The 25859-nt window shown below is 36.3% G+C and overlaps 1 protein-coding gene across 2 annotated transcripts in view; it reads right to left on the reverse strand.

Annotated features, from left to right (window-relative positions):
- The window catches only part of LOC121427190 (phosphatidylinositol 4,5-bisphosphate 3-kinase catalytic subunit alpha isoform-like), a 57688-nt gene that overhangs the window by 12842 nt on the left and 18987 nt on the right, over nucleotides 1–25859 (reverse strand). For both annotated transcript variants that reach the window (XM_041623459.1, XM_041623460.1), the window contains exons 4-6: nucleotides 2568–2818; nucleotides 2026–2253; nucleotides 1349–1540 (exon numbers count right to left, since the gene is read on the reverse strand). In XM_041623459.1, the coding sequence (XP_041479393.1) occupies nucleotides 1349–1540; nucleotides 2026–2253; nucleotides 2568–2818 (671 nt within the window). The remainder of the gene's footprint in view (nucleotides 1–1348; nucleotides 1541–2025; nucleotides 2254–2567; nucleotides 2819–25859) is intronic.

Consider the following 25859-nt stretch of genomic DNA (forward strand, 5'->3'; position numbering starts at 1 on the left):
ATTTGCAAAGTTAACTCATCTGATTGACATATAAATAATCAGAGATGCTAACTGATAGCTCAAAAAAATCCTGAAAACCCAGGCCGGGGGTCCAGGGGCCCGCCGAGGGCCCCTGGCGGGGTCAAGGGCGAAGCCCCCTGAAGCTGGAACGTTTTCTTATTCTTTAGAGGGCTGAAATCATTAATCTACAGTAGTACATAACAAATAATTAATGACATAATAAACTTCATATCATAGGCAAGAAAGGTGCTCAAAAAAAAAAATCATGTAACCCGTACTCATTACGGTACGGGTTAACCTGCTGCGGGTTAATATGCTGCGGCCAATGGGTGCGACTCGGGACGGGTGTATGTAGCAGCTGGGGTGCCCTTTTTCACTCACTGTACTCATCAACAAGACAATCCTATACTATTTTTTTACTCCTTCTTCTAAATCTCTGACACATCCTTCTTCTCTCTCGATGATTTCAGACATTTGTAAATGGTGACTGGGAAATCAGGGTCGAAATGCAGTCCACGCCGATTAGCTGAAATCCCGCGGCAGACAACCAATCACTCACGCAGCAGCAGGCAATTGCAGCCACACCGGGCCGTGCTTCGAGCGGTTCTACCGGGCGATCGCCCGACTGGGATAGCGCTGACACCCGTATCCCTGCAGGGTATAGGGCGGCGTTTGCAACTGCTACAATGTATTGCTCGTGCGTACCGTGCAAGTACAGTACCAGCTAAACTTCATGCTGCGCACAACGCTAATAATTTTCCGTCTGCGCAAATTGGCCATCTAAAATTGAAATTGCGCTCTCCGTAGCGAACTCCGTGACAAGATTTGGAGGGGAAATTTTTATGGATTTCACTTTGACAATCGATTTTTTTTTCCGGAATATTTTTCAGCAAAGGAAAAAATCCGGAATTCCGGAAAAATCCGGAAAATTAGCAACTCTGAATAATACAGGACAGACATACAAATTAAACTCACAGCACCTTATGGGTTGTAGTTAAAATGAACTCTATCAAATACAGAAATCACTCATTCGAAGCTCTTACTATGGATTTAGCTAATGCAAACATAACCACTCACCAGAAATAACCCTACCAAAGTTTAACACTTTTCCAATTCAATTTAGGCTATAATCAGGAGATATTGATAGCACAAGGGAGCATTTCATCAACAATATGTCTGACAAGTTTTTAGATCTAACGTTTCTTTATTTTGATGGGCTGAACTGCACATCTGACTGATCAATGGTACATCTTGGATAAAGCTGACTTGTCTGATATAACAAATTCTTTCATGAAATGTTTTCCTGATACACACTCATGTGGCATTTCATTCTCTATTGGTGTCTTACCTCCTTTTTGCCTTTCCTCTTCTCTGATGAACAGATTGAAACACACCACCTTGCACTGCGAGGAATATCATTAACCTTGATGTCATAGGTCAACCATTCATTCCAGCGAGGATTTGACCAAGGGACCTGTTCTGTTGATACTATAGGACATAAGGATTCTTCACCATGATAAATCCCTGTTCTCACGTATATCTAAATTTGCAAAACAGAGATAAAACGTACAAGAAAATGGCATTAAGTTCCAGAGAGTGATAAGATTCTCAATACTGTATCAAACACCAGAGTAATATGTGCAGATGAGATGGTCTCATTCTCAGATCATCTATCACCATCATAGCTAAACCCACTTGGTCTTCTAGCAGATGGTCTAATTCTCAGAATGTCAAACACATCATAACTCAACAAACCTAGTCTACTATCAATTCGGTTTAATTACAATTTGATCCTACCATCACTTGGTCTGTCATTTAGTCTAATGCCCAGGTCTAATTTCTACTTCTTCTTAATTTTTTTTCATTATATCGATATGTTGTTCATAATCAGTTCATTTAATCACATTGGTGTTAGACCAAGTAGATATTAGACAAAATGGGTACAGCCTAACAAAATTGAGCTAAATCATGTCAGATGAGATGAAACAGAGAGTGGGTATAGACCAAGTGTCAATGTATACTTACTTTGTCTAGTTCTTTTACATTGACATAGGTAGCAAAGTTGATCTTGACCTGTAAGTTTTCATCCACTTCCCAAACACATGTGGTAGTCTGATTGGAAGGCATGGTAGATGCTCGTCTCATGTATGATGGTACAAGAAGATGGACATCCGGAAGACTGTTTAGGACCGTGTCTTTGGACATCAGCATCAGTTCAGGAATCTTGCTCTTCAGCAGACACTCCCGGATATACTGCAGAATTGAGAATATGATTGAAACGCTGATGTTTAAAGTATCTAATTTTTATACGGCACTCCTTTTGCGTCTACGAATCCTCAAAACCGAAGTACGGTCCTGTATCCCTAATCTGCGTTTCTTCCAACAATTGTAATGAAAATTGCCTATATCTAACTGTCCCTAAACCTTTACTTATAATCTCACCAATATTTATGACTGACCACATATTGCAACACTAGATACTTATTATCAAGCAGATTATCCTTGCATCTGCATTGGTTGCATTATTCCTTTAACCTTTACTAAGAACCATGCCTCTCACAACTTACCTTATACTGTGACACTGGATAATTATCATCAAGTAGATACTCCTCACACCCGCAAACCTTGAGAACATAGGTAGTCTTGTATTCCTCTATGCACTTCTTCCGTTGATGATTGGTTATGTCCATGTCCTCTGTTCTCTTAGAGATCACTCTGGCAATAATCAGTTCTGGAGTAGAGTCTTTGGCAGCCATGATAGAGTACTTTTCCCGATGTCCTGTCAGTGACACTACCCAAACCCATATCGTTAGACCACCTGAGTAAAGAGAATTGAAAAGAAAGAAATTGACATCCAGAATAAGAAGAGTCTTTGGCAGCCATGATAGAGTACTTCTTCCGATGTCCCGTCAATGGCACAACACACTCACCACACTCACATCATTAGCTAACTTGAAGAGAGTAACTAGAAATTTGTGTCCAAAGGACACAGATACCCCTGCTTAACATGATCAGAAATTTATTCTTTGACTTGTTTAACCAAATTTTTTTTCTTTTTTTTTTGGGGGGGGGGGGGGAGTAGATGATAATGATATTGGATGGCTCATTTCATGGAATAAAAAAAAATTCTACTTGTTAGGGCCAATATTCTACTCATCTTCGATTCATGAAATATTTGCCCAAATTCTTGGAATATTTCTGGTATTCCATTCTGAGCCATCAAAATATAAAATAATTATTTATTGATGTTGGGGTGGGATTTCATGGAACTTCCTTGAAGGTACACAGTTAGAGAAATGTAAAAATATGACTTTGCAAAAAAAGGAGAAAATCCCTTGCGGTGGTGTACCTCCACCACCAAGCCAAGAGGAAGCAATCAAGGAGTTCAGTTAACTTTTCACTTCAAAGTTATTGATGATGCCTAACAGTCACTCACTAATAATAAGCATATTTCCACAAGTTTCTACCTGTATTTAAATATTTATCTGACAAGGGCTTAAATTTGTAGTATTGGTTGTTTATAATTTAGCCAATATTGAAAAAGAAATGGAATAATTGCTGTGAAGAAGTTGCATTGGATACAAAATAACCTGTATCTGTAGTTCTACATTTCATTAATTTGAATCCCACATCCATTGACGAGTGGATACCATGCGCGACCACGGGGTCTTGAAAAGCACCCTAAACACGTATTTTCCATATTCTGAAAATGGACACCTTAACAAGTATTGGCGTGTGAAACCCTACCCTTAACAAGTATTGGAAACAAATACTATTGGCAGGTATTCCCAGAACTGAGCCCCTAAACAAGTACAGCGATGTATTTTCCATATTCTGAAAATGCACCCCTTAACAAGTATTGGACACAAAACGATACTCTTAGCAAGTATTCCTTGAAATGAACCCCAAAACAAGTGCAGAGATATTTTATTGTTATGTCACGCGTCTGTCGGTCGTCGGTTTTACCTTTATAGACACCATTATTTTGGTTTAGTATACGGCCTCACTTTCCACACCTCACGTAAATCGGACTCTAAACACGTAGTGATGGGGCAAAAAGGACATCCTTTATAAAAAATTTTGATTTTAATTTATCATCCCCGCATATTTGACCCTAAACACGTATATTTTTCTGAGTGAAATATTTTTTTTGTGTTTTTGACACCCTTATCACGTTACGTACGTAATGAGCCCTATCTTGAAAAAGACATCCTTTTAACATGTTTTTTTGGTCGCGCATGGTATCCACTCGTCAATGTAAGTGGCCCCCCTGGGATTTGAATTTACTCATTGTAAAGGTGTATGAGACGCAAGCAGCAAAAAAGACCTATTTATTGTTTTTCACAAGAGCTTATTCGAAAATGAAAGCAATGAATACACAAATCAGAGAATTATCAACATAACCATAAATTTGAGATTGGGCAGTACTTTTGGGAATAATATTTTATTAATGATTTAAAGGCCTCAGACAGTATGACCAATAAAGTATCACTTTATATAGTTTTTTTTCAATTTTCTTTATGTTTCCATCAATTCCTGTCCTCTCTACACCTAGGCCTGTATCATGCTCTCACCATCTTATACTTTTAGCATCCTGACTTTTTTTTTTTCAAGACATGACACTACAATAGCCTTGGGCTTGAGTTACGACTTGATCCAAATACAAATCACCAGACAAAACAAGAAAACAAAGCTCTTGAAACAGAGCCACAAATCTTGAGATGTTCTCACAAATGTTTGTCATCTCTGAACTCATGGCATCACTGACTGTTGATTGATTGGAACAGCCAAGTACTAATGGTTAATCTGACCCTTTGACCAGTAGGTCAGGTGGAGGTCACCTAGGGGTCGGAGGTCAGACAAATGTAGGCCTAACTCTGAACATGGGAGTGCATCAGAAGGGTTGGTTTGAGATGGAGTATCGCTTCTGGTAGATATGACATTGTGTGAGGGAAGTTGAAAATTATTATACTTGCATGAGTGAAGTGTGATATAACACTTCCCTGCTTGCATGCTACAAATACATGGGAAAATACATCATGCATATGATATTTTACAAATGAATGCAAAGCTTTTTATGCTATGACAATCTTCATCTTAAGGTAAATTTTGATTCAATTGTCTCATTTGCTTCTCCTTTTTAATTGAACAATCTTTAAATGATGGTAGTCTTGTCCTTTATATTACCAAGAAGCAAACAAATCAAAGAAAGTTACGAGAATTTTATGAAATTCATCCATCTCTATTTCAATTTGATTTCTTAGTCTATGTTGTACAATATATTCATATGAAATGTTTCCTCAACTGGTGATACAACATTTGATCTGGTCTCAGAAGGCATAGGGTTAGAGTTAGGATTAATAATGATAATATAGAGCATAAAAGTGGTGATTATATAGTTGCTTATTCAGTGGCGTACTACATATTACCCCAGCTTTAACTCCTACTTGTTAGGGCACTATTATGCTTTTCACACTGCACTTTTTGTCCTAAATTAGTGGGGCTAAGGGGGGGTCTTAGCCCCACCAATTTCCCGGGGTTAAGCTTAGCCCACTTCATTTTCACACCACGTTTTAGCAAAGTGGGCTAGCACGGTAAATGGTACGGTACTATCTGGCCCTGCAAAAAAGCAGGGTAAGCCGGCTTATTGTGGTGCTAGCACCACAATTGTGGTACTAAGAGATGCAGTGTGAAAACGAAACAGGGCTAAGGAAAGTGGGACTAAGCATTAGCCAATCACAGAAGTCGAATTGCACGTTAATCACGCTCTGTATGGTAAAATTATCAATATTCATGAGCTGAGGGATAGTCCGGGGTTAAGGCATTAACCACGGTTGAGCAGATAGTATGGGGTTAAGAAAGACAGTGTGAATTGAAAAAAAGATAGTATGGGGTTAAGGATAGTCCGGGTAAGGGATAGTATGGGGTTAAGGAAATGCAGTGTGAAAAGCATATAAGTGCATTCAAGGAATTACTCCTGCCTGGGGGCAATTTCTTTTGGTAAATGATGTTTGGTGATTATTAAACAGTAAGAAAGGTTCACCAGTCATTCTTAAAGTCACTCTTCACTTACAAACAGCTTTATGAACACCCACCTGGTACCCAATCACCTGGGTTGAGTGCATCATATTGAGAGTATAGTTGTTGCTGAAGGAAAATAAGCCATGGCTGGGATATGAACCCACATCACTCCGATTGAAAGCCAAGAGTCATAACCACTAGACCAAATGCCCCACAGGATTGTAATATCAAGTTATGGCATGATCAAAGTCACGCATGGGTCCCGTAACACAAAGGTTAGCGATTAATCGCTAAATGAAATGACCAATCAAGATCCTCGTTGCATGCGCATTTTGCTAAGTAGACTGACCATGAACCAATCAGAATTGTTCTTTTAAATTATCGATCAATCGCTAACCTTTGTGTTACGGGACCCTGGGCTCCGTAACACAAAGATTAGCGATCAATCGCTAAATGATCTGACCAATCAATATCAATGTTACACGTGCATTTGGTTTAAAATACTGACCAGGAACCAATCAGTGCGGTTCTTTCATATTTGCAATCCATCGCAAACCTTTGTGTTACGGAGCCCAGGACTCTGGATACTTCAGTACTGGAACAAGATTACTACTGCCTAAAGGCCTGGTCCCACTGGCCGACAGACACAAAATGTATTCATAACGAATACAGCAGACAAGCAAACTTTCAGGCTGGCTCCATCCGTTTTCATCCACTCAAGACAATGGACATAATGGGCGAACAATGAAATAACAGTGGATGGATGCTTGATGGATATAGAGCGTATGAAACACGTATGCAAAGAGTACACGGCGGATACATAACTTTTTTTCCAACGGATGGCAAGATTCTTAAATTCTTATTTACATCCTCTCTGCATTCGTAAGTGCAGTAGGACCAAGCCTTAATAATCCAAAAATAAACTATAAACATGAGCAAATGAAGGTAAAATGGCTTTTGTTACATTTTTTGCTTTTACTTTATGTTACACCTTCAGGCCTACACACATGTAAGCAAGTATATTTCAATTAGGGAAGAGGGTAACACACCTTCACCTCTGTCCATAGATTCTAGAACAGGAAACAGAATGGCAAGTAGGCTACTTTGAATCAACTTCGAGATATACTCAAGTGCCAATGTTCAGAGAAACAAAACTATGCACTTTTATAGAGAGGGCCAATGGTACCTACATGTAGGTGTCTACTTTCATAAACACCCTGTTTAAATCTTGTTCAGTCAAAAATGTGGATGAAACACTTAATTTAGCAGGTATGAAATGTGCATGAAGTACATGTAGTCCCACATATACATGTACATATTGGGGGGGGGGGCCACTTCCATTGACGAATGGATACCATGCACGACCATGGGGTCTCGAAAAGCACCCTAAACACGTATTTTCTATATTCTGAAAATGCACCCCTTAACAAGTATTGGCGTGTGAAACCCTACCCTTAAAGAGAAATTACAGTAGTTGCAGTAAACACTGATTTCTTGAGAAAGTCTGTAAAACAAGGCTTAATTGCCGGGCTTAATTGTCAGTATATAATCGAGGATCTAGATCTGGTACAGTTACATTAACTAACTTTGTGAAATCTTGAAATCTACGCTGAAAAAATGTTCACACTGAAGATCCCCAACACAGATAAGCGCATGTGGGACAATGTATAATTATTGCCTAGAGCGTCGGGCCCGACGCTCTACCCGAATCCTGTGCTTATTTGCTGATTTCTCAGCAATTACACAATTTCTTCCAGAATCCTTTGGCACATGCATTTTATTTATACAAACAGACACTTTGGTGGTCATTTCATTGGATTCTGTATGAACTCATTTTGATATCGTTACCAAAACTAGCATTTACCTTTAACAAGTATTAGAAACAAAACGATACTCTTGGCAAGAATTCCCTGAATTGAACCCCTAAACAAGTAATTGTTATGTCACGGACGTAAGTTGGTCGTCGGTTTTACCTTTACCTACATCATTGAGTTTAGTAGCACTAATACATAGTATTAGTGCTACTAAACTAAACTAAAACCTCCCACACCTCGCGTAAATCGTACTCTAAACACGTAGTGTTGACTGTTGGGGAAAAAAGTATATCCTTTATAAAACACTTTAGTCTTAATTATTATACCTTCGCAAATCTGACCCTAAACACGGAGCTTCCCTAGCGAAATAGATACCCTTTTTCAATCATTTTAGTGTTTTTGAACCCTTATTACGTTACGTACGCAAAGTGCCCTATCTTGAAAAAGACATCCTTTTTTAAGTGTGTTTTTTTGGTCATGCATGGTATCCACTCGTCAATGTAAGTGGCCCCCCAGTCACGCAGATATAACATTCAATTTATAAGCCTATACTTTGGAGCCATTTGATAAAAATAAAATTATGGTAACTTTGTCATTATGACATCATGGAAAGAGAGCTCATCAGTCAATTACAATCAAGGTTTCCATGGTATTAGCAAAGTTACAAAATTATATTCTTCAAGGTACAGGGCCCCAGTAATATTTTTCTGATGAGGCTGGTGTGAAAGTAGATTCTCTATACAAATATCAATGCTATTTTGCTAATCATCTTGTTACATGGTAGTTCCTTGGTTACATAAAGTAGCACTGCAAAACAACTTTGGGTAGCATCACTGGATGGGCTACTAGTCTTCCATTTCAGTCATATTTTAAAACAATGAATTCAATTCATATTTCTCCATATCAAGTCTTGTTCAGCAAATAATTTGGATAAAATCCTTGATTTAGTGAGTATGATACGAGCTTGAGCATGTAGTACATTCCAGTCATATCAATGAATTCTAATAACATACAGAACATGTCCATCTCAATCTAGGCCTATATCTTGATTAGCGTAGACACATGAAACAATTTTTTTATAGTAAAATCACAAAATGTTTTATTTTGATAGGTCAAAATTATATCTCCTATTTCAGAGTAATCTTTACTTCCATATTTTCAACTTTGACATGGCACATACAAGTAGATAGGAGGCCTAATTAAAGTAGAGTGCTCCCAGGTTTTTTTTAGCACTAAAAATCTTGGAAGACAAGGTATATTGTATGAAGGCCCCTATTTATTCCAAGTTTGACTGACCCCTTGAGAGAGGGATGCTCAACGTAGAGAGAAACTCAAAAGTAACATTATCCTCCCACCAACTTAAGTGGATAGGTAGGGAGGATTAAGAAATGCATCCATTGTCTATTATTTATTACTCAATGTGACTTTTGTGAGCCTCCCTATATTCTGGGCTTTGAGGAAAGTAACTTCCCTCTCACACGCTAACAAGGGCTAAACTGGACTAGACTCCTAATACCAATTAACATCAAGAATTACACCTGACTTTGGTTGTGTTGCATCGCCATATTGCAAATTCCTAATCCCTAGTTCAGATAAACGGCAACAAATAATTCACACAAAAAGGAAATCAAGGTCTGATTTTCAGACTAGCCTAGCAGCATGAGGCATTGCTATTTGTTATGAAGTAACAGGCATGCAGACTATTTTGATAGGAACTTGTTTTGCCAAAGCACTATAATGACCTAAAGATGACCTTGTTTATTACTTGGGGTCATTTTAGGTCACGATCAGTCTGGTACTTTCTATCAGAATTAGAGTAGAAGAGAAAAGATGGATGGGGGGGGGGAAGGCACTCAGAATATACATGTAATGCATAGTGGGTATGTGCCACGGAGGGGACCCCTTTTTTACACTCAAATTTCCATTCCAAGGCATAGCATTTTTGTCTTGAGAAAAAGAACAAAGAAAGCCGCTCCAAGGCATAGCATTTTCTTCTTTTCGGGAAAAAAAGAAGAAAGAAATCCGCTCCAAAGCTTCGCATATTTTTTGCTACGCCGTTCCGGTTTCAGTGATCTGCTACAATAAGCTGCAATTTGGTGAAAAAACGGCTATGCCCGTTCCATAGGGATGCATACGCACTCAAACGCCGGCAATCCGTTCCAAGGACCCCCGTTTCACAAACCTTTGTAGTTCCAAAGCCTGTTCCGAGGACCCTCCTATTTACAATAAGCCCGCTCCAAGGCCCCCGTTTTTGGTCTTGCTCGCGGCACACCCCCACCACTTTTTTGGTCGAGTGCCCCCCGCCCCCGGGGATGGATTTAACTTTAAATTACAGCTATAAAATTCTCAAAAGTATTTTTTCCAAATTAAATATCAAGTTCAGACAACAAAGAATGTTTAAGAAAGGCATTGTCAGATGTTCTATCCGACAAATATTTCATCTGACAGTTATATTATACTGTAGAAACTCTTCTTCTTAGACAATCAAAATCAAGTTATCAGATCTGACTTGTTGAAGGTTCATCATATTTCTTTTAAAAAAGGGGGTATGATATGATGTATCTTTTCAGATATATGAAAAAGTGATTTTCAAAATGTGCATGATTCTTCAACAATTTTCCAAATAGTTTATAAATTTTGTATCGAATAGGTATGAGCTGTATTAGCATCCACTGCTCAATGCAGGAAATACATAAGGATGACAAATAATTTTGACACCTGAAATCACCCCTAAAATTCCCCTCAAATGCATGCTTTGGGGCAACCATTCTTTTTAGAGTCGCCTCAAGATCTGTCAAAAACAATATTGAAGATCATTTAGAAAATCAATATTCTAACTAAGGCAGAATATTTGCTTTTACTGCATATTAAAATTGCTTCTTACACCTAAAAAGTAGCCCTTAAAGTGAAAGAAATAGCCCTAAAAATAAAACCATATTTCCTACCCTACCACCGCACAAATAATATCACTTTCAATATTTTGAGAAAAAAGCAACATTTGGAATTTATATCCCAACAGCATATGGAGGAACTGCTCATCAGTTAAGTCACAAAATTAAAATTTAAAATGAAGTTCTTGTTCAGATTTTCATCAAACATTCCTCAATATTTTTTTTTAAGTTTCCTGCTTTTGTCAAAACTAAAAGATTATCAGGGTAATTTCCTTTTTATATTGATTGTTTGTTAATTTTCATAACTGACTGCAATGATTATGGTGTATGATCAATCATAAAAATAAATTATCTCTACAATCAATCGCTTAGCTTTATGTTACTGGGCTCATCGCTTTTCTTCATATCTGTGAAGTTATCTCAAACAAAAATGCAATTTTGTTACAAGACCATACAATAAATCCTGCTAAAACAGCTAATTACATGCAGCGTTGCGGTCTGACTGTTATAATGGGATGATGTACTATATTGAGGTCACCTAGAGCTTGAAGCTTAGCTCAGTTTGAAAGGAATAGAATCCCTACTGGGTTATAAATCGTTATATAGTACAACCATGGACCCTACTATTACTGTGTTTGCACAGTAACGCGGCTTGGGGGGTTCGACATGCGAGCCATGCTCAACACAGCAATTTTATGCTGTGTTCGATGCGTGAGCCGCATCGAACACGGATTTTTGATCTGCCAAAATCGTAGGTTTCAACCCGTGAGCCGAGTCGTATTCGCCTATTTTTTTTTTGTAAACAGAAAGCCCTTTTTGTTTCAGTATAAACGCGATCACAGTTGCCCTCTTTGCAGCATTCGACCTTGCTTGAGGATCCAACACTCGAGCAGAGTCGTGTGTAAACATGGTATAAGAAGGGTTTTTGGTACAACAAACTAATTATGTTAGGTTGGAGAACAAAAGAGACTTATAGGTTTGATTAGGAGTTGGGGATCTGTGGCACAAATGGAAACAATTTGATAATAATTGTAGAATTTAAGTTCATGATGGCCAGATTCAATATGTTACAATCCATAAATTGTATCTCTTAATCCATGGTACCGAACACATTCAGAGGTGGCACAACAGGGGGGGATGATTTTTTTAGAGGTGAAAAAAAGAGAACAAGAAAAAATAGAAAGGGAAAGAAGAGTAAAATCACAAGTTTAATACCCCTAAAATTCAACAGAGAAAATAGGATGTCACTGTCTTGCCCTCCGCCCCCCAAAATATCCTGGCACCACTTCTCATCACATTAGATTCTTTTTTAACATCTAAAATAACAGGTCAAAGACATGGAGTTCTGACTTGTATGTAAGTGTAATAAATAGCCAATTTTAAAGATGATCACATGTAGGCCTATTTAAGGAAAATGAAAAACAGATGCCATAACATGTAGTTTGGAAAAACGAATTTAACTAGACACTCGGTGGAACAAACAAGAATTGTATGAGACAAGAAAGAAAAATAACCGGAGGTAAAAGGCATCACTCCTGCATCTCACTGGCCGAGAAGATAACAGAAGAGTGTTTCACGAAACATCTTATCAATGATTTTTCAATGACGAATTTGCTCTGAGCCAATCATGTGCAAGGATTTCGGTAGCTTATAATAGTAGTCAGTGGAAGTCTTTTGACTACTGAAATGCTCTCCAGTATTAAGATTTCTGAGATGGATTTCATCTACCCTGGGCAATGTAGAAGGTATTAGACCCTGTTCACATAACATGGACCAGGTTTAGCACAGTGTGGCTCAATGGTAACACTCTCATCTCATAAATGGGGATGTCATGGGATTGATTCCTGGAAGAGTTATTTCAAAGAATACAAGGAGCCTTCTTCCTTCTTACTAGAACCTCAATGCATTAGAATTAAGAATATAATAATCATGCATGTTATTCATGGTGGGCTGGAAAACGAGCTATTACTACTAAAGTAGCTACACTGGAAAAGTATTTAAGGGTCATTATTATCATTAGACCCCATTTACATGAAAAGGCCATGTTAAAACAGTAGGAGCAGGTTTTTTAATTATAAAGGTATTTTATATATGCTGCAAGCTAGTAGCTAGCTAGCAATTAGAAAATGCAAGCTAGCAAACAGTAAAAACATTAAAAGATTGCTGAATTATCTTTCTGCATATCTATCTTTCTGTGAGCGAGTCACTGGATAGCTAGTAGCTAGCTTTTGAGACTCTGTTTACATGAAAATGGGAAGCAGATACAGACTGAAATGTAGTCACATTAACCAATCCAACTGATTATTCCTGATGACAAATGTTCTGCTTTTTGGAGCATGTTACTATTTAAAAAGAAACAATTTTATAAGAAAAAACAAATGGGATAATTAAAATAATATAAGAAAGACAAGACGGGGGACATGATATCACTCACTGCATATCCATGATGATAAATGTCCTCTTTCACTAAAATTATATAAAAAGATATAAAATTCTGTTATTTCTTTATCTTCCTTCAATAAAGATTTTAAGTGTTTTGCTCACTACTAAATTTAAGTTTTCTCTGAAAATTAAAACAATCATGACCTACTTGGGATTGAGTAGGTTTATTTCATTAAGCAACCAATGCCTCATTCTGACCATATTTTTTGTGATCAACTCCAATAATCAGAATTATTTACTGTATGAACAGGGTTGGAAGGGAGATAGAAAGAAGAGCCTTGTTTACGTTTTGAGATCGTTGCCTCCAGCTAAAAACACATCAGCAGCTTGTCAACACTCCAGCCTCGTACTTAAATTATGGAATAAATTTCTCCAATACAAGATTCAGAATGATATTATGTACTTCAGCATCCATACGATCACATACATTGATTAAGAGATGGAACGGAAAAGTGAGAAAGGATTAAATTGTACTGGTAGAAAATATTTTGATGGGAAAAATGACTATTATTATTATTATTTGTTTGGCGTCATTATATATATAATCCTGTTGTATCAAAACATCCCATTTTCAAGTCAATATACACCAAATATATTTCCTCGCACTTCGAGTATCTATTATTATTATTGTTTGGCGTCACCTGTGCCTGGGAGGGGAAAAGCAAACTGAATCACTATGACCCGCAGGTCTCTCCTCCCGATATAACCGATTGTTATATTGCATTGTTTATTAAAAATATATATTTTTCTATCAATATTAGGGGAAGAGATATTGCTTTTCTATGTTTTTCATATTGTTATTGCTTTCTGTATAAAAAGTTGCCTGTATATGCACGTGGGAGTATTAATGTTTCTATTATCTACTACCACATGATCATTATATAATTGTGTAAACACAGTGACTGGGATCACAGCAGCATGTAAATGAAGTTTTTCTGTAAAGAAGCAAACAGTGCAACTACAGCGTGGTCACGTTTTTTTTCAAATTGCAGTATGTCAGTGATATATCTCCTTTGCTTAAAATATTATATTCGCATACTGCTATTTACCCCCTCACCCACTTCTGCAAGGGGATTAATCATAAACATGTACATAAGGATTCATTCCATATCTGAGTAAGCTGTATTTTTCTATGAAAAAGAATAGTGTAACCAACACAGCGGCCTCAGAGCTCAGTAGCTATCGAAAATATCAATATGGACGAGCTTAGATTGCTGCTAAATGCACGACATTTATATTTAATGCTTCTCCGGCCACACAGCTGTATCGGTTGCGCGGATTGCGATTGAAGCAGAAAGGCAAGTACTGATATATTTTGGGGGTCAAATTTGAACAAAACAATAAAAGTTGGCAGGTTTTATCTGGTCTTCAGGCTCATGACAATGTTCTTGAAAGTTTTTTTGTTATGGGTAATGTTTTGATCAGTTCCTGTTTCAGTTTTAAAAATAAGGCCTAAAGCCTCATATTTTTTTTAAAAATATTAATAGAATACATAGTCATATTTCTCTTTTACAGTTAAGTGCACGGGATTTTACAAACTGACTCACAAACCCTGTTTTTTGTAAAAATTAGCTTTTGAAAAAACACACAAGTGCTTCATTTCAAATATTGAAACAAGGCAAAAGCGATTTTTACCGTGTTTACACATTGACTCGGCTCGGGTGTTGAATCCGCGAGCCGGGTTGAACACTGCGAAGAAGGGATCAGAGATCGCGTTTATACGTACATATAAAAAGGCGAGTTCAACACGGCTCGCGGATCTCGAACGGAAGAAGAATTATGACGTCGCAAATTAAACGCGGGAAATTCACCGCCGGAATCGAATCTTGTCCGTGCGAACAACAACAATGCCAAAAGTGAAAGCGCGCGCAGTGACCTGGTCAAGAGAGTTCGACACGGCTTTCTGTTTACACACGAAAAAATTGCCGAGTCTGACTCGGCTCGCGGGTTGAAACCTACGATTTTGGAGGATCAAAAAAGCCGTGTTCGACACGGCTCGCGGATCACACTGATCGCGTTTACACAGCATAAAATTGCCGTGTTGAGCACGGCTCGCGTGTCGAACCCCCGAGCCGTGTCACTGTGTATAAGTGTCTCGCTCACTTATGAAAATAACCAGAAATATTGTAATTTGCGAGGGCACGCAACAGAATTGTATCGAAACTTCATTGTGAAATGACTGGGATGGAATAACACTTGTCATATTAAGAGCCTTGCATGTAAACTTTAATGTTGACCTGAAAATGACTTTTGACCTTACCATGTGACCTCCGACTGCAGCATAACACGCAGGTCCCTCAAGTCCATCTACCATCCAAGTTTTGTTGAAAAGTGACTTACGGTTGCAGAGTTAGGTGTCATAAGAGAGTCTTGCATGTAAACTTTAACGTTGACCTAAAAATGACCTTTGACCTTACCATGTGACCTCTGACTGCAGCATAACATGCAGGTCCCCCAATCCATCTACCATCCAAGTTTGGTTGAAAGGCGACTTATGGTTGTCAAGTTATGTGTCATTAGCTTTGTGACAGATGGACAACATTTGGATCCCTGAGTCTTGCCTTCACCTCTGGTGGGCGAGACAAAAATAAATAATAATTGCGGACAAAATTTTGTATATTATAAAAGAATAGAATGTATTTTTTAGATTAGTATAAATAATTGATCTGGTTTCTTTCAAAGGGCGAACTTATGAGCATCTGAAAAACATACAAAATTTGACCGCAATTATCTTGAAATCATGTTTTGAAGACCAGCCAAGGTTTGAGCAAGTTTGTTAAATCACTGGCGACATACGAATACATGTATAGAACCTATAAACAGAAAAAAATTGGCAAAGATCATAGAATTGTTTATTGTAAGACTTCATAAATGTCTAAGTATTCAAATATAAGGAGAGTATTTCAAATAGTGATTTTCATTGAAAATCTGTTATAAGCTACCGAAATCCTTGCATCTGATTGGCTTAGAGCAAATTAGTCACTCTCCAGGATATGTATTAACTAGCACATCAATGATGTGGAGCTCATCTGGCATATATCTCGCAACACAATTTAACACAATTTTAATATCAGCCCAGTTGACACTGTAGTGAATTATATTGGTGACATAAATTAAGGAAATAGAATTAAAATTGATGAAGAAATGACATATAAGCAGTTTTTGTGATCTATGAATAAATTTCATATGAATTAAGTATTAATAATTATCTAGTCAAGGTTTCTTAACTCTGTGTAGAACCTTGGTGAACCTAATGTAGCTCTCAGATAGAACAAAAATAACCAAAATCAATCAACAAATAAGTAATTTTTGTGAGTTTTGAAAATATATGAATAAATAGCAGATTCAATGAGTTTCAAAATTCTATGTTTAAATTTTGTATCACCACCTCGAGCTATCATACAAAGCAAACAAAATTGAAATTGATCAACAAATGAAGAAGAAAAAACATTTTTTGTGATTTATGAATAAATTTGCATAAATTAGAATAATTTTCCAGACAAAATTTCAAAATTTTGTGTACAAGTTTGGTGAACCTCATGCAGCTCTACCAGATGGAAGGAAAAAAATCAAAATCTGTCAACAAATAAAGAAGAGGAATTTTCTGTGATTTATGAATACATTTTGCATAAATTAGCATAAATAATTTTCTACTGGAAATTTTCAAAATTCTGTGTAGAAGTTTGGTGGGCCTCATGAAGTTCTACCGGATGGAAGAAAAATATCAAAATCTGTCAACAAATAAAGAAGAGGCATTTTCTGTGATTTCTGAATAAATTTCGCATAAATTAGCATCAGTAATTTTCTACTGAAAATTTCAAAAATCTGTGTAGAAGTTTGGTGAACCTCATTAAGTTCTACAAGATGGAAGAAGAAAAAAGTAAAAATCGGTCAACAATTAAAGAAGAAGAAGCATTTTATGTGAATTTTTAAAATATGAATAAATTAATTTCACATAAATTAGCATAAAAATTGTTTTGGTCAAAATTTCAAAATTCTGTGCAGAAGATTGGTGAACCTCATGAAGCTCTACCAGATGGAAGAAAAAAAAATCAAAATCGGTCAACAAATTAAGAAGCATTTTGTGTGAATTTTTAGAAATATGCATACATTAATTTTGCATAAATTAGCATAAAACTTGTTCTAGTCAAAATTTCAAAATTCTGTGTAGAAGATTGGTGAACCTCATGAAGCTCTACCAGATGGAAGAAAAAAAATCAAAATCGGTCAACAAATAAAGAAGAAGCATTTTATTTGAATTTTTAAAAATATGCATAAATTAGCATAAAAATTGTTCCGGTCAAAATTTCAAAATTCTGTGTAGAAGTTTGGTGAACCTCATGAAGCTCTACCAGATGGAAGCAAAAAAATCAAAATCGGTCAACAAATAAAGAAGTAGCATTTTTTGTGAATTTTGAAAAATGCGCATAAATTAGCATATTTAATGAATTTCAAAATTCTGTGTAGAAGTTTTGAATGCCCCACCTAGTGCTATCATATAAAGCAAACATAATTGAAATCGGACTTGAAATGGCGAAGTAGTAGCATTTTGAAATTGTGGACAGACGACGGACGCCACGCCATGGCATAAGCTCATCTTGCCCTTCGGGCCGGATGAGCTAAAAATTTCCAACTCACTTATCAAAATGTGAAGTTGAAGTAGGATAAAGGGGCTGTTTCATAAAGATTTGCTAAATTTCCAAAGCACAATTTCTACATCAAGTCTACTTTCAGCCAATCAAAATGAATGATTTTAGTAGCTTTAAAGTGTTATTGTAAACTGTCATTATGATAAGTTTTATGAAATATGTCCCTGATGATTGTGAAAGGCATCCCTGTACAATGTATAAACACTGTTTAAAATTTTAAGCACTTTGTTTGAGCCCGTCACTTTTTTGTTTAAACTTTTTAAACAAGTTGTTTAAAAAAAATTAACAATTACAAAAATTTAAACTTGTTTTTAGAGTGACAGGCTAAAATAATGTGCTATTTTGTTTATTGTGTATATCCTCTCTCATTCACTCACTATCTCCCCCCTCTCTCTCATCTCTATCTTCAGACTAATAATGGTAATAAAATAGGTTTTACCAACAGCACTGACAAGCATAATTTGAAATTACGATCGCAGATCAATAAAGAAATATTCACATTTAATTTTGAATATGAATGAATGTGATTTGGCTTCAATAATATAAATTCAAACGAAGTGGATTTGTGTACTCCAATTTTTTTTAAAGTCAAGAAATGCCACCATCAAGAATCTACAAGTTCCAAACAGTGTCAGAGATGAATTACACTTTTGTCATTTTACAAGCAGCAAAATAGCTTCTGTTCTCTTCAACAGCATTGCTGATGGTTAATCAAAATTATTCTCAAGTGTAAATAATTCACACTTCTATTCTATAGAGTATAATTAAGAATGTGAATGAAAATGAAAAAGGTAAGGGACATCAATGAATGCTGTGATTTCATGGAATCTAGTGCAGTCATGGGAGTTTTCTGAAAAATTACCTGAGGCTGTAAATACAAATGACACTCTTGATAGATACTAATGCTTCTTGGTGAATTAATGGATGATGTACTGATGGTGTACAAAGATGCAAACATCATTAGACTATTTGGAGAAATCTTCAGGAATCAAAACTTTTAAATTTCATAAAGATTCAGACCTTCACAGTTTAAAAGGATAATCAAGCAGTGTAATTAACTTGTATCTACAAGTAAACCTAAATTCCAAGGCAATACCACAAAAGACACATTGCTATAAAACACAACAAATGAGACAAATTTATAACTATAAGGGCACAAGAAATCTCCAAAGACAATGCAAAGGGTACAAAGGTCAGCCATAGCATTTAATAGTCTTAGATGAATTTAATCAGACCTATATTAATTTCTCATCTCTCTAGTTGTGAATATCATTCAATAAAGTAAAACCTTCAAACAAACCAGATGATATCTTTAACATTATTGAGAACATTCAACGTTCACAACACACTGGACATCAGCTCAAGTACACCCAGCCTTTATGTAGAGTAAACTGCTACATGTACAGTATGTTCCCAAGAACCATCCGTATTTGGAATACTCTCCCAAACACTGCTGTAAGTTCGACCTCTATAGCTGGCTTCCGGAGAGCAACGTTGCCTATCATTCAGCAAATGTTGCCTCCCCCTTCCCTTAAGATGCTGTAAGAGGGACACACACGCACCACCCGCATACTGCACCTAGCACATTGTACATGTAGTGCACCAAGAATACCACCACGGACGGACGACGGACGGACGGACGACATTTGGATCCCTAAGTCTCACCTTCACCTCTGGTGGGCGAGACAAAAAGTTGGTTTGAATATATATAGAAAATATCAAATAAGCATGAAAATGAAAATTTCATCGAAATCGGATGTAAAATAAGAAAGTTGTAACATTTCATGAAATAATTATACTCACATCCTGGTCTGTCTGCAAATGAGGATACTGATGACATCATCCACTTGCTATTTCTTTTGTAGTTCATGACATGAAAAATTAAATATTCTATTTTTCCTCACTGTCATGTGAAACAAAGTTTGATTTCTCCCTGAACATCTGTAATGTTTTAACATTTTATGGTTGAAACAAAAGGGTCTTTATTGTCAATCTGCAAAACTTGAAATATTGTACAATTCAAGCAATAAAAAAAATAGTGAGGGACATCATCAACTGTTATTTGCATGTCAACGAGTTTTGCATATAACTGTTTTGTGAAAATAAGAGAAACTTTAATCTGTCCTAACTTTCTTATTTTACATCAGATCTTGAGTAAATTTTCAGTGTTATTCCTCTTTGATTTTCCCCTTTTAATTCAAATCAACTTTTATCCAGGGTGGACTTGACCTTTAAGCAGCATATACCAGCTAGCAAAATGCTCTGACTGTAGAAGCAAACATACATGTAGAAGCATGTATATAGAGGTCCTCTCGCATCCTGCCAGTATCTACCAATATCTACTGAAATGTGCTGACAAGGAAACTCATGCAAGATTCATGATAAACTCACCATTAGAAAATTTTCATTGATGTATTCTACCGTACATGTATGCAATGACAAGGTGACAAAACAATGTTTTATTCAAGTAGATGAACCTTGTCAATAGGGTGTAACATACTGCAGCCTGCCATTTCTAATGCTGTGAAGTAGTGAGATCAGAAACATTCATTATAGAGATGGAATTAGCATGAATAGCTTGCTTCCTTACTCTCTACCCTATGAATTTAAGCGAGTATACAGCTTCTTTTGCCACCCTAATTATAAGTTTTACAAAGATAATAAATTCACTCTTTTATATGGAATTTTTACCATTTCACTCTGACATTTGAGAAAAGATTTTCTTGGTCCAAATCTTTAGAATCAAAACTGGGTTCCAAAGAAAACTGATGAATTTTCACAAGGCCACTGCACAAACTCGACTTGGTCAAAATGAACGATATTTTACACAGGCTAGCTTCAATAATCTTTATAAGCATAATAATGTCAATAATTAAGATATTGATTCAGTCAGAGAGGCTATAGCACCTCACATTAGCCCCCACTTTTCAGGACATCCCCTGGAGGATCTGTGTGATTGTTCCAGTCATTTAAAATTTTGATGTTAACTTCCTGTAGGCTGTAGCTTCTTTGCGATCAAGCCAATCACTTTAACATGCCTGTGAAGGATGTGTGATAAACTGAGACAGAAGTCTCAGGTAAACATCCACCTGCACATGCTAATATTTGTTTGATTAAAAGCAAGCAAAAATACATGAAGGTACCTACTCTCTGTTTATCTCTTCCATTGCATTATGGAAAACCCCCTAATACATCACAAACAAACTGCTTAAATTTCCCTCTTACCACCCCACGTTCTATCTGTTTTCCCATTACCTCACTCTCGATCTATCTCTTCTCCATACCGGAGACCCCTGGATGTTTCCAATATGGCCGGTGGGAAATAACACACTGCTTCAAGATGGTAAACAACCCTTAATAATTCAATGATTGCTCAAAGTACAATTACCATCGCACTACGATCACACAACCCTAGAATTGGACACTTGTCTTCTCTATCATCGTAGAAAGGGAAGGATTCTAACCACATCGCAAAAAACAGAAAATGATACTGAACATTGAGGGAATTATTCACATGCTTCATGACATGCATACTCTACTTCCTCTTCTAAACATCTCTTCATTGATTTTCTCTATTATTTTTGCCCATCTCAAGTCATGCATTATTTTTCTCCTGGATTTCCTGGCCCTTTGCAATCAATAAAATGTAAATTTTAGTCTTCTAAAATGAAAACATCAGTATCTAAAACTCATAACTTACATGCATTCTCTCTTTCTCTTTTAGGGAGTACTGTCTACATTTACTACATTGTAAAAGAGAAATTCAAAGAAATATGTCAAGGTATGACTTATTGCATATAAAATATAACTCAATAAATTTATCAAAAAGGACTAAGCTTTAATTAAGACTAGGAATTGATAAAGCTTTACGTAGTCCTACCTTGACCATGCTTTCAGGAATCAATAAATCCTTGTCTATTAAACTGATTTCCAGTATCCATAGGTTGAGAAAGTATAATGAGAATGGTGTCTAAAGTCATAAATAAACATGTGATCTGATTGATCAATATGAACATGTATTGTAGGAAACTCCAAACATGATAAGATGAAGCTGGTGATGCATACAACTGAGAAGTGTGACTTTTAGTCCTACTTTGTGAAACACCCTCCCTCAGGTTTTATTTTGAACTGATGCACAGAAGAATAAGAAATAAAAAAGCCCCCCCCCCAAAAAAAGGACAACTCGGAGCTCTTTGGCAACTCAAATATTAAAGGGGGGGGGGGGTAATTTGAAAGGTGAATCCCACTGAGTCCCTGTACAGTTTATTTTAACTGCTGTTTCATACATGTATATGTAATACTGCCCTCCTTTTTTCAGTACTTTACAATCTAACAATAACCTCCAAACCGACAATGAAACATAATAGACCATTGGTCATTCTACAGTCTGTTTAACCAGTGTGAGGCATTGCAGTACAATCTAAAATGATGAGTGAAAAATCATTGAAATATTTGTTCAATCTCATTCAAATAGATGTTCTTCAATTGCTTTCTCAGATGTACGAAGTAACCATGGATACCATGGAACAATTTCATCAAGAACCTTCTACTTTCTGCTTCAGCTTTAATTGAAATTCAGTCTGGGTACCTCATGTTTGAAATCGTGAATTCTCATCTAGAAATGTATTTGTACTCTTGGACTGTGTGTTTATAATTTTGATTTGAAGCAACAATGCAAAAAACACCAATCATTAAATGTGATGTACATGTAAGTGTGCATCTTTTAATTGAGTCTAAATATTTGACTGATGTTTTTCATTGATTCCTTTTTTCATGTGTACTATACTAAATATGATAATTTGTAACTTGAATGCTCCCTTGAAAGACTCTGCTTTTTATATCTTTTAAAGAAAGACATTCATACCTAAAATCATAAATGAAATGAAGATATCTGTAGGCCTTATCAAGGTTCAGGTAGGTAGGTTCATAAAGTTATACATGACTGGAGAATGTTACCAGGTGCTACTTGTATAGCACAAATAAGTTATCAGTCAGATAGTAAAGTCATTTGTAGCTTTTACTATACGAACAGCTTTATAAAACACCCACTAGGTCTTGTGAGTTCTATCTGAAGAAAAGGCATAATGACCCAGATTATTGGTACATTTTAGGTATAAAATTATACAGGAAAATGTTTAAGGTAATCTTTCTTTGGTATAATCCAAAACATGCAAACAATTCAGGCCTGACACTGCACTAGAAGCAATAACATAGATGTACAGGTTAATTGGCAAAATGCAACTCTCATGGGAGTTATTATCCAGCCATTCTATTTCCATGAGCGTTGATCTTTCAGAGATGAACGGGAAGATGCAAATCAATTTATGATAATTATTATCATTATTAATGTAGTTCTATGTACACAGTGTACATGTAATGAAGTTCTGAACTTAGTCTGAAAGGGGAACCCTCAAATGCAAAGTCTATTTAAAAAACTATAAGTATTCACATTTCAAAATGGCATGTAATAGGAATATAGGGTCATTCCATGCCAATTCACCCAATGAATGTGCAATTTTGCACCCGACCGTCTCAGAATTCGTTGTAATTTGGTATACATAAAATTCAACATGGCCCAAGCACAAAACAAAAAAAATTAGTCCAATGGTCCGTCGGTTCTCGCGCTACGGCCCGCCCTTTTCTCCGTGTTTTGACAAAAATGGGCGTGACCTTCAACTTTCAATGGCCACTGCATCGTTACGTGTTGACCAATTTTCATGAAACTGGTACCATTTGATAGGAAATTCAGAGAGGAATCCAAAACATGCATCGAATAATGTATTGAAGCAATTTATTGAAGCAACCTTTGACTTTAACTTTGACCTTGAGTTTGACCCCCGGACAAATAATTTTTTAACTTGATTTTCGTGTATGTTAATTATTGGTATGTTATTGACAAAATATGTTAAAATAAATGATATTTTATTTCTTCACCTTTAAAAACTCTTCCTAAGATACCATGAAATTTCACTCTAGTCCCACACACTGATATTCATGTTAGTAAAGTGTTTACCAGTTACATGATTCCTTCCAATCTTAAGTTACAGTATGCAAGCACATGAAAAGAAATTAAGCTTAATCAGTTTACAAATACAAGACTAAACCTTTATGCTAATGAATAGGTATCTGTTTAGGCATTTTATGATTCAGCAATATATATCATATACATATATATAGATGTATATATTTTGATGATAAAAGTGAAGACTTTACTACTACGAATATATATGATATATATTGCTGAACATCAAAATGAATATATATTGATGAACATCTGTTCATGTTTACTGTGCATTTCCAATCTAGGGGGGGGGGGAGGGGGGGAGGGGGAGGTGATGGGATGAATGAAACTATGGGGAGAGGGGAAGAGAGATCACATACAATTAATTAAATGAAAATCAATAAAGAATATCTTAAAGGAGCAATATTTAGATTATGAATATGGTCTTAGCTTCAATGGAAAGATTATGATATAGGGATAATCATTATGTCATTTGAAAAAATTGACAAAAATATGTAGGGTGGAAATCGTTAATTACAAAGAGCAAAAATGCCACTCCGAATATGCCTCGAATCCATCTCTAAAAAAAACTCGAATTTGGGTGACGTGTATGCTTGTACGAGAGACATGATTGGCTATCCCACATCAAGCTCTACTTGCATGCAAAACCCATTGCGAGGGTATGTTTTCTCCACACGATCAGTCACTGGATACTTTGATCATGAAATGGAAGAAAACTCAAAAGTTTATCCAGGGCTCGACATTAGCAGCGGCCCGGTGGCCCGGGGCAACCAAAAATGAGAGTTGGGGCCACCAAAATTTTGTAAAAGCCAACACTTGGTGGCCCGGTTGGGCTACCAAAGTTTTGATAAATTGTATTGTTTTCTATTGTTTTAGGGCCACCAAAAATATGAAATTGATGATTTTGGTAGATTGTTTGGGCCACCAAGAAAAAAAAATAGTGTGGAGCCTTGGTTTATCTACAATTGGATTTCAAAATAGATGATTTTGAAGAAGTGATTGATGATGAAGAATCTAGCTCTCGTGAACAACAAAGCGACATGGATAAAGGTGAAGAATACGCAGGTAATGGCGAGTCAGATCAACCTGCTGAGTCCCTACCAACTCACACACAGCTGCACGCACATCAACAAATCTTCAATGAAAATCAGGTCCACAACCACGTTCTGGCAGAGTCTCTTCACTCAACAAATTGACTTTGAAATATATTTTAAAAAAACAATTAAAAATAATGCTTGCACTGTACTTACAAACAAGTGAAATAATGTCCGAACCAAGTAATTTCTTAATCCAGCAGAGCAGACGATATGCACCAACGTGACAAGAAAGTGAACTTCATGTAGAATACTCATTCGTTCTGTCTGAATTTCAATCTCGTTATTTTGACTAAATTACCAAATTCAAGGGATTATTTTTTCATATAAAATAAGGTTACAATTGAAATTATTTTTGTAATTATGATTGAATACTTTGTTGACTCAAAAATTTGAGATAAATTGAATTAGATGTAAAACTAAGAGATCAGCATCAATGTGCATAGCTAGCTACATGTAGATGTAAACAAGAGCTGCAAGTGCATCTATCTGGAGTATTTTGCAGAGCATTGCAGTGGAATGTGCAAGGTAACGTTAGTAGATCTGAATGCTATTTATATGCAAATGTTTACATTATAATATATTGTATCCTAACAAAAGTAGACCTATTATGCTACTGCTCAGCAATGTTATTATTTCCATTCACAGATTACATAATGTAAATCAATGTCGGTGAAATAACGCACAGCCTATTGCAATGCACACATTGTCAATTTCCACATAGTGCCAATACCTGGGTATTGATAAACCACTGATCTCATAAAAAATCAACGTTTTCGCGGCCGGTGTTTCCGTGTTCGAAGCACTCAGAGAAAGAATTCTATATATCAATAAACTGACTTTCATAGGTCTCCTTGATAATGAAGTATACCACCTTGTTCTTATTTTCTGCTTTAATCTTCATATATAATTTGCCATTTTTGGGA

Source organism: Lytechinus variegatus, chromosome 14, assembly GCF_018143015.1.
Source record: "Lytechinus variegatus isolate NC3 chromosome 14, Lvar_3.0, whole genome shotgun sequence".
In the NCBI taxonomy this organism is placed as follows: Eukaryota; Metazoa; Echinodermata; class Echinoidea; order Temnopleuroida; family Toxopneustidae; genus Lytechinus; species Lytechinus variegatus.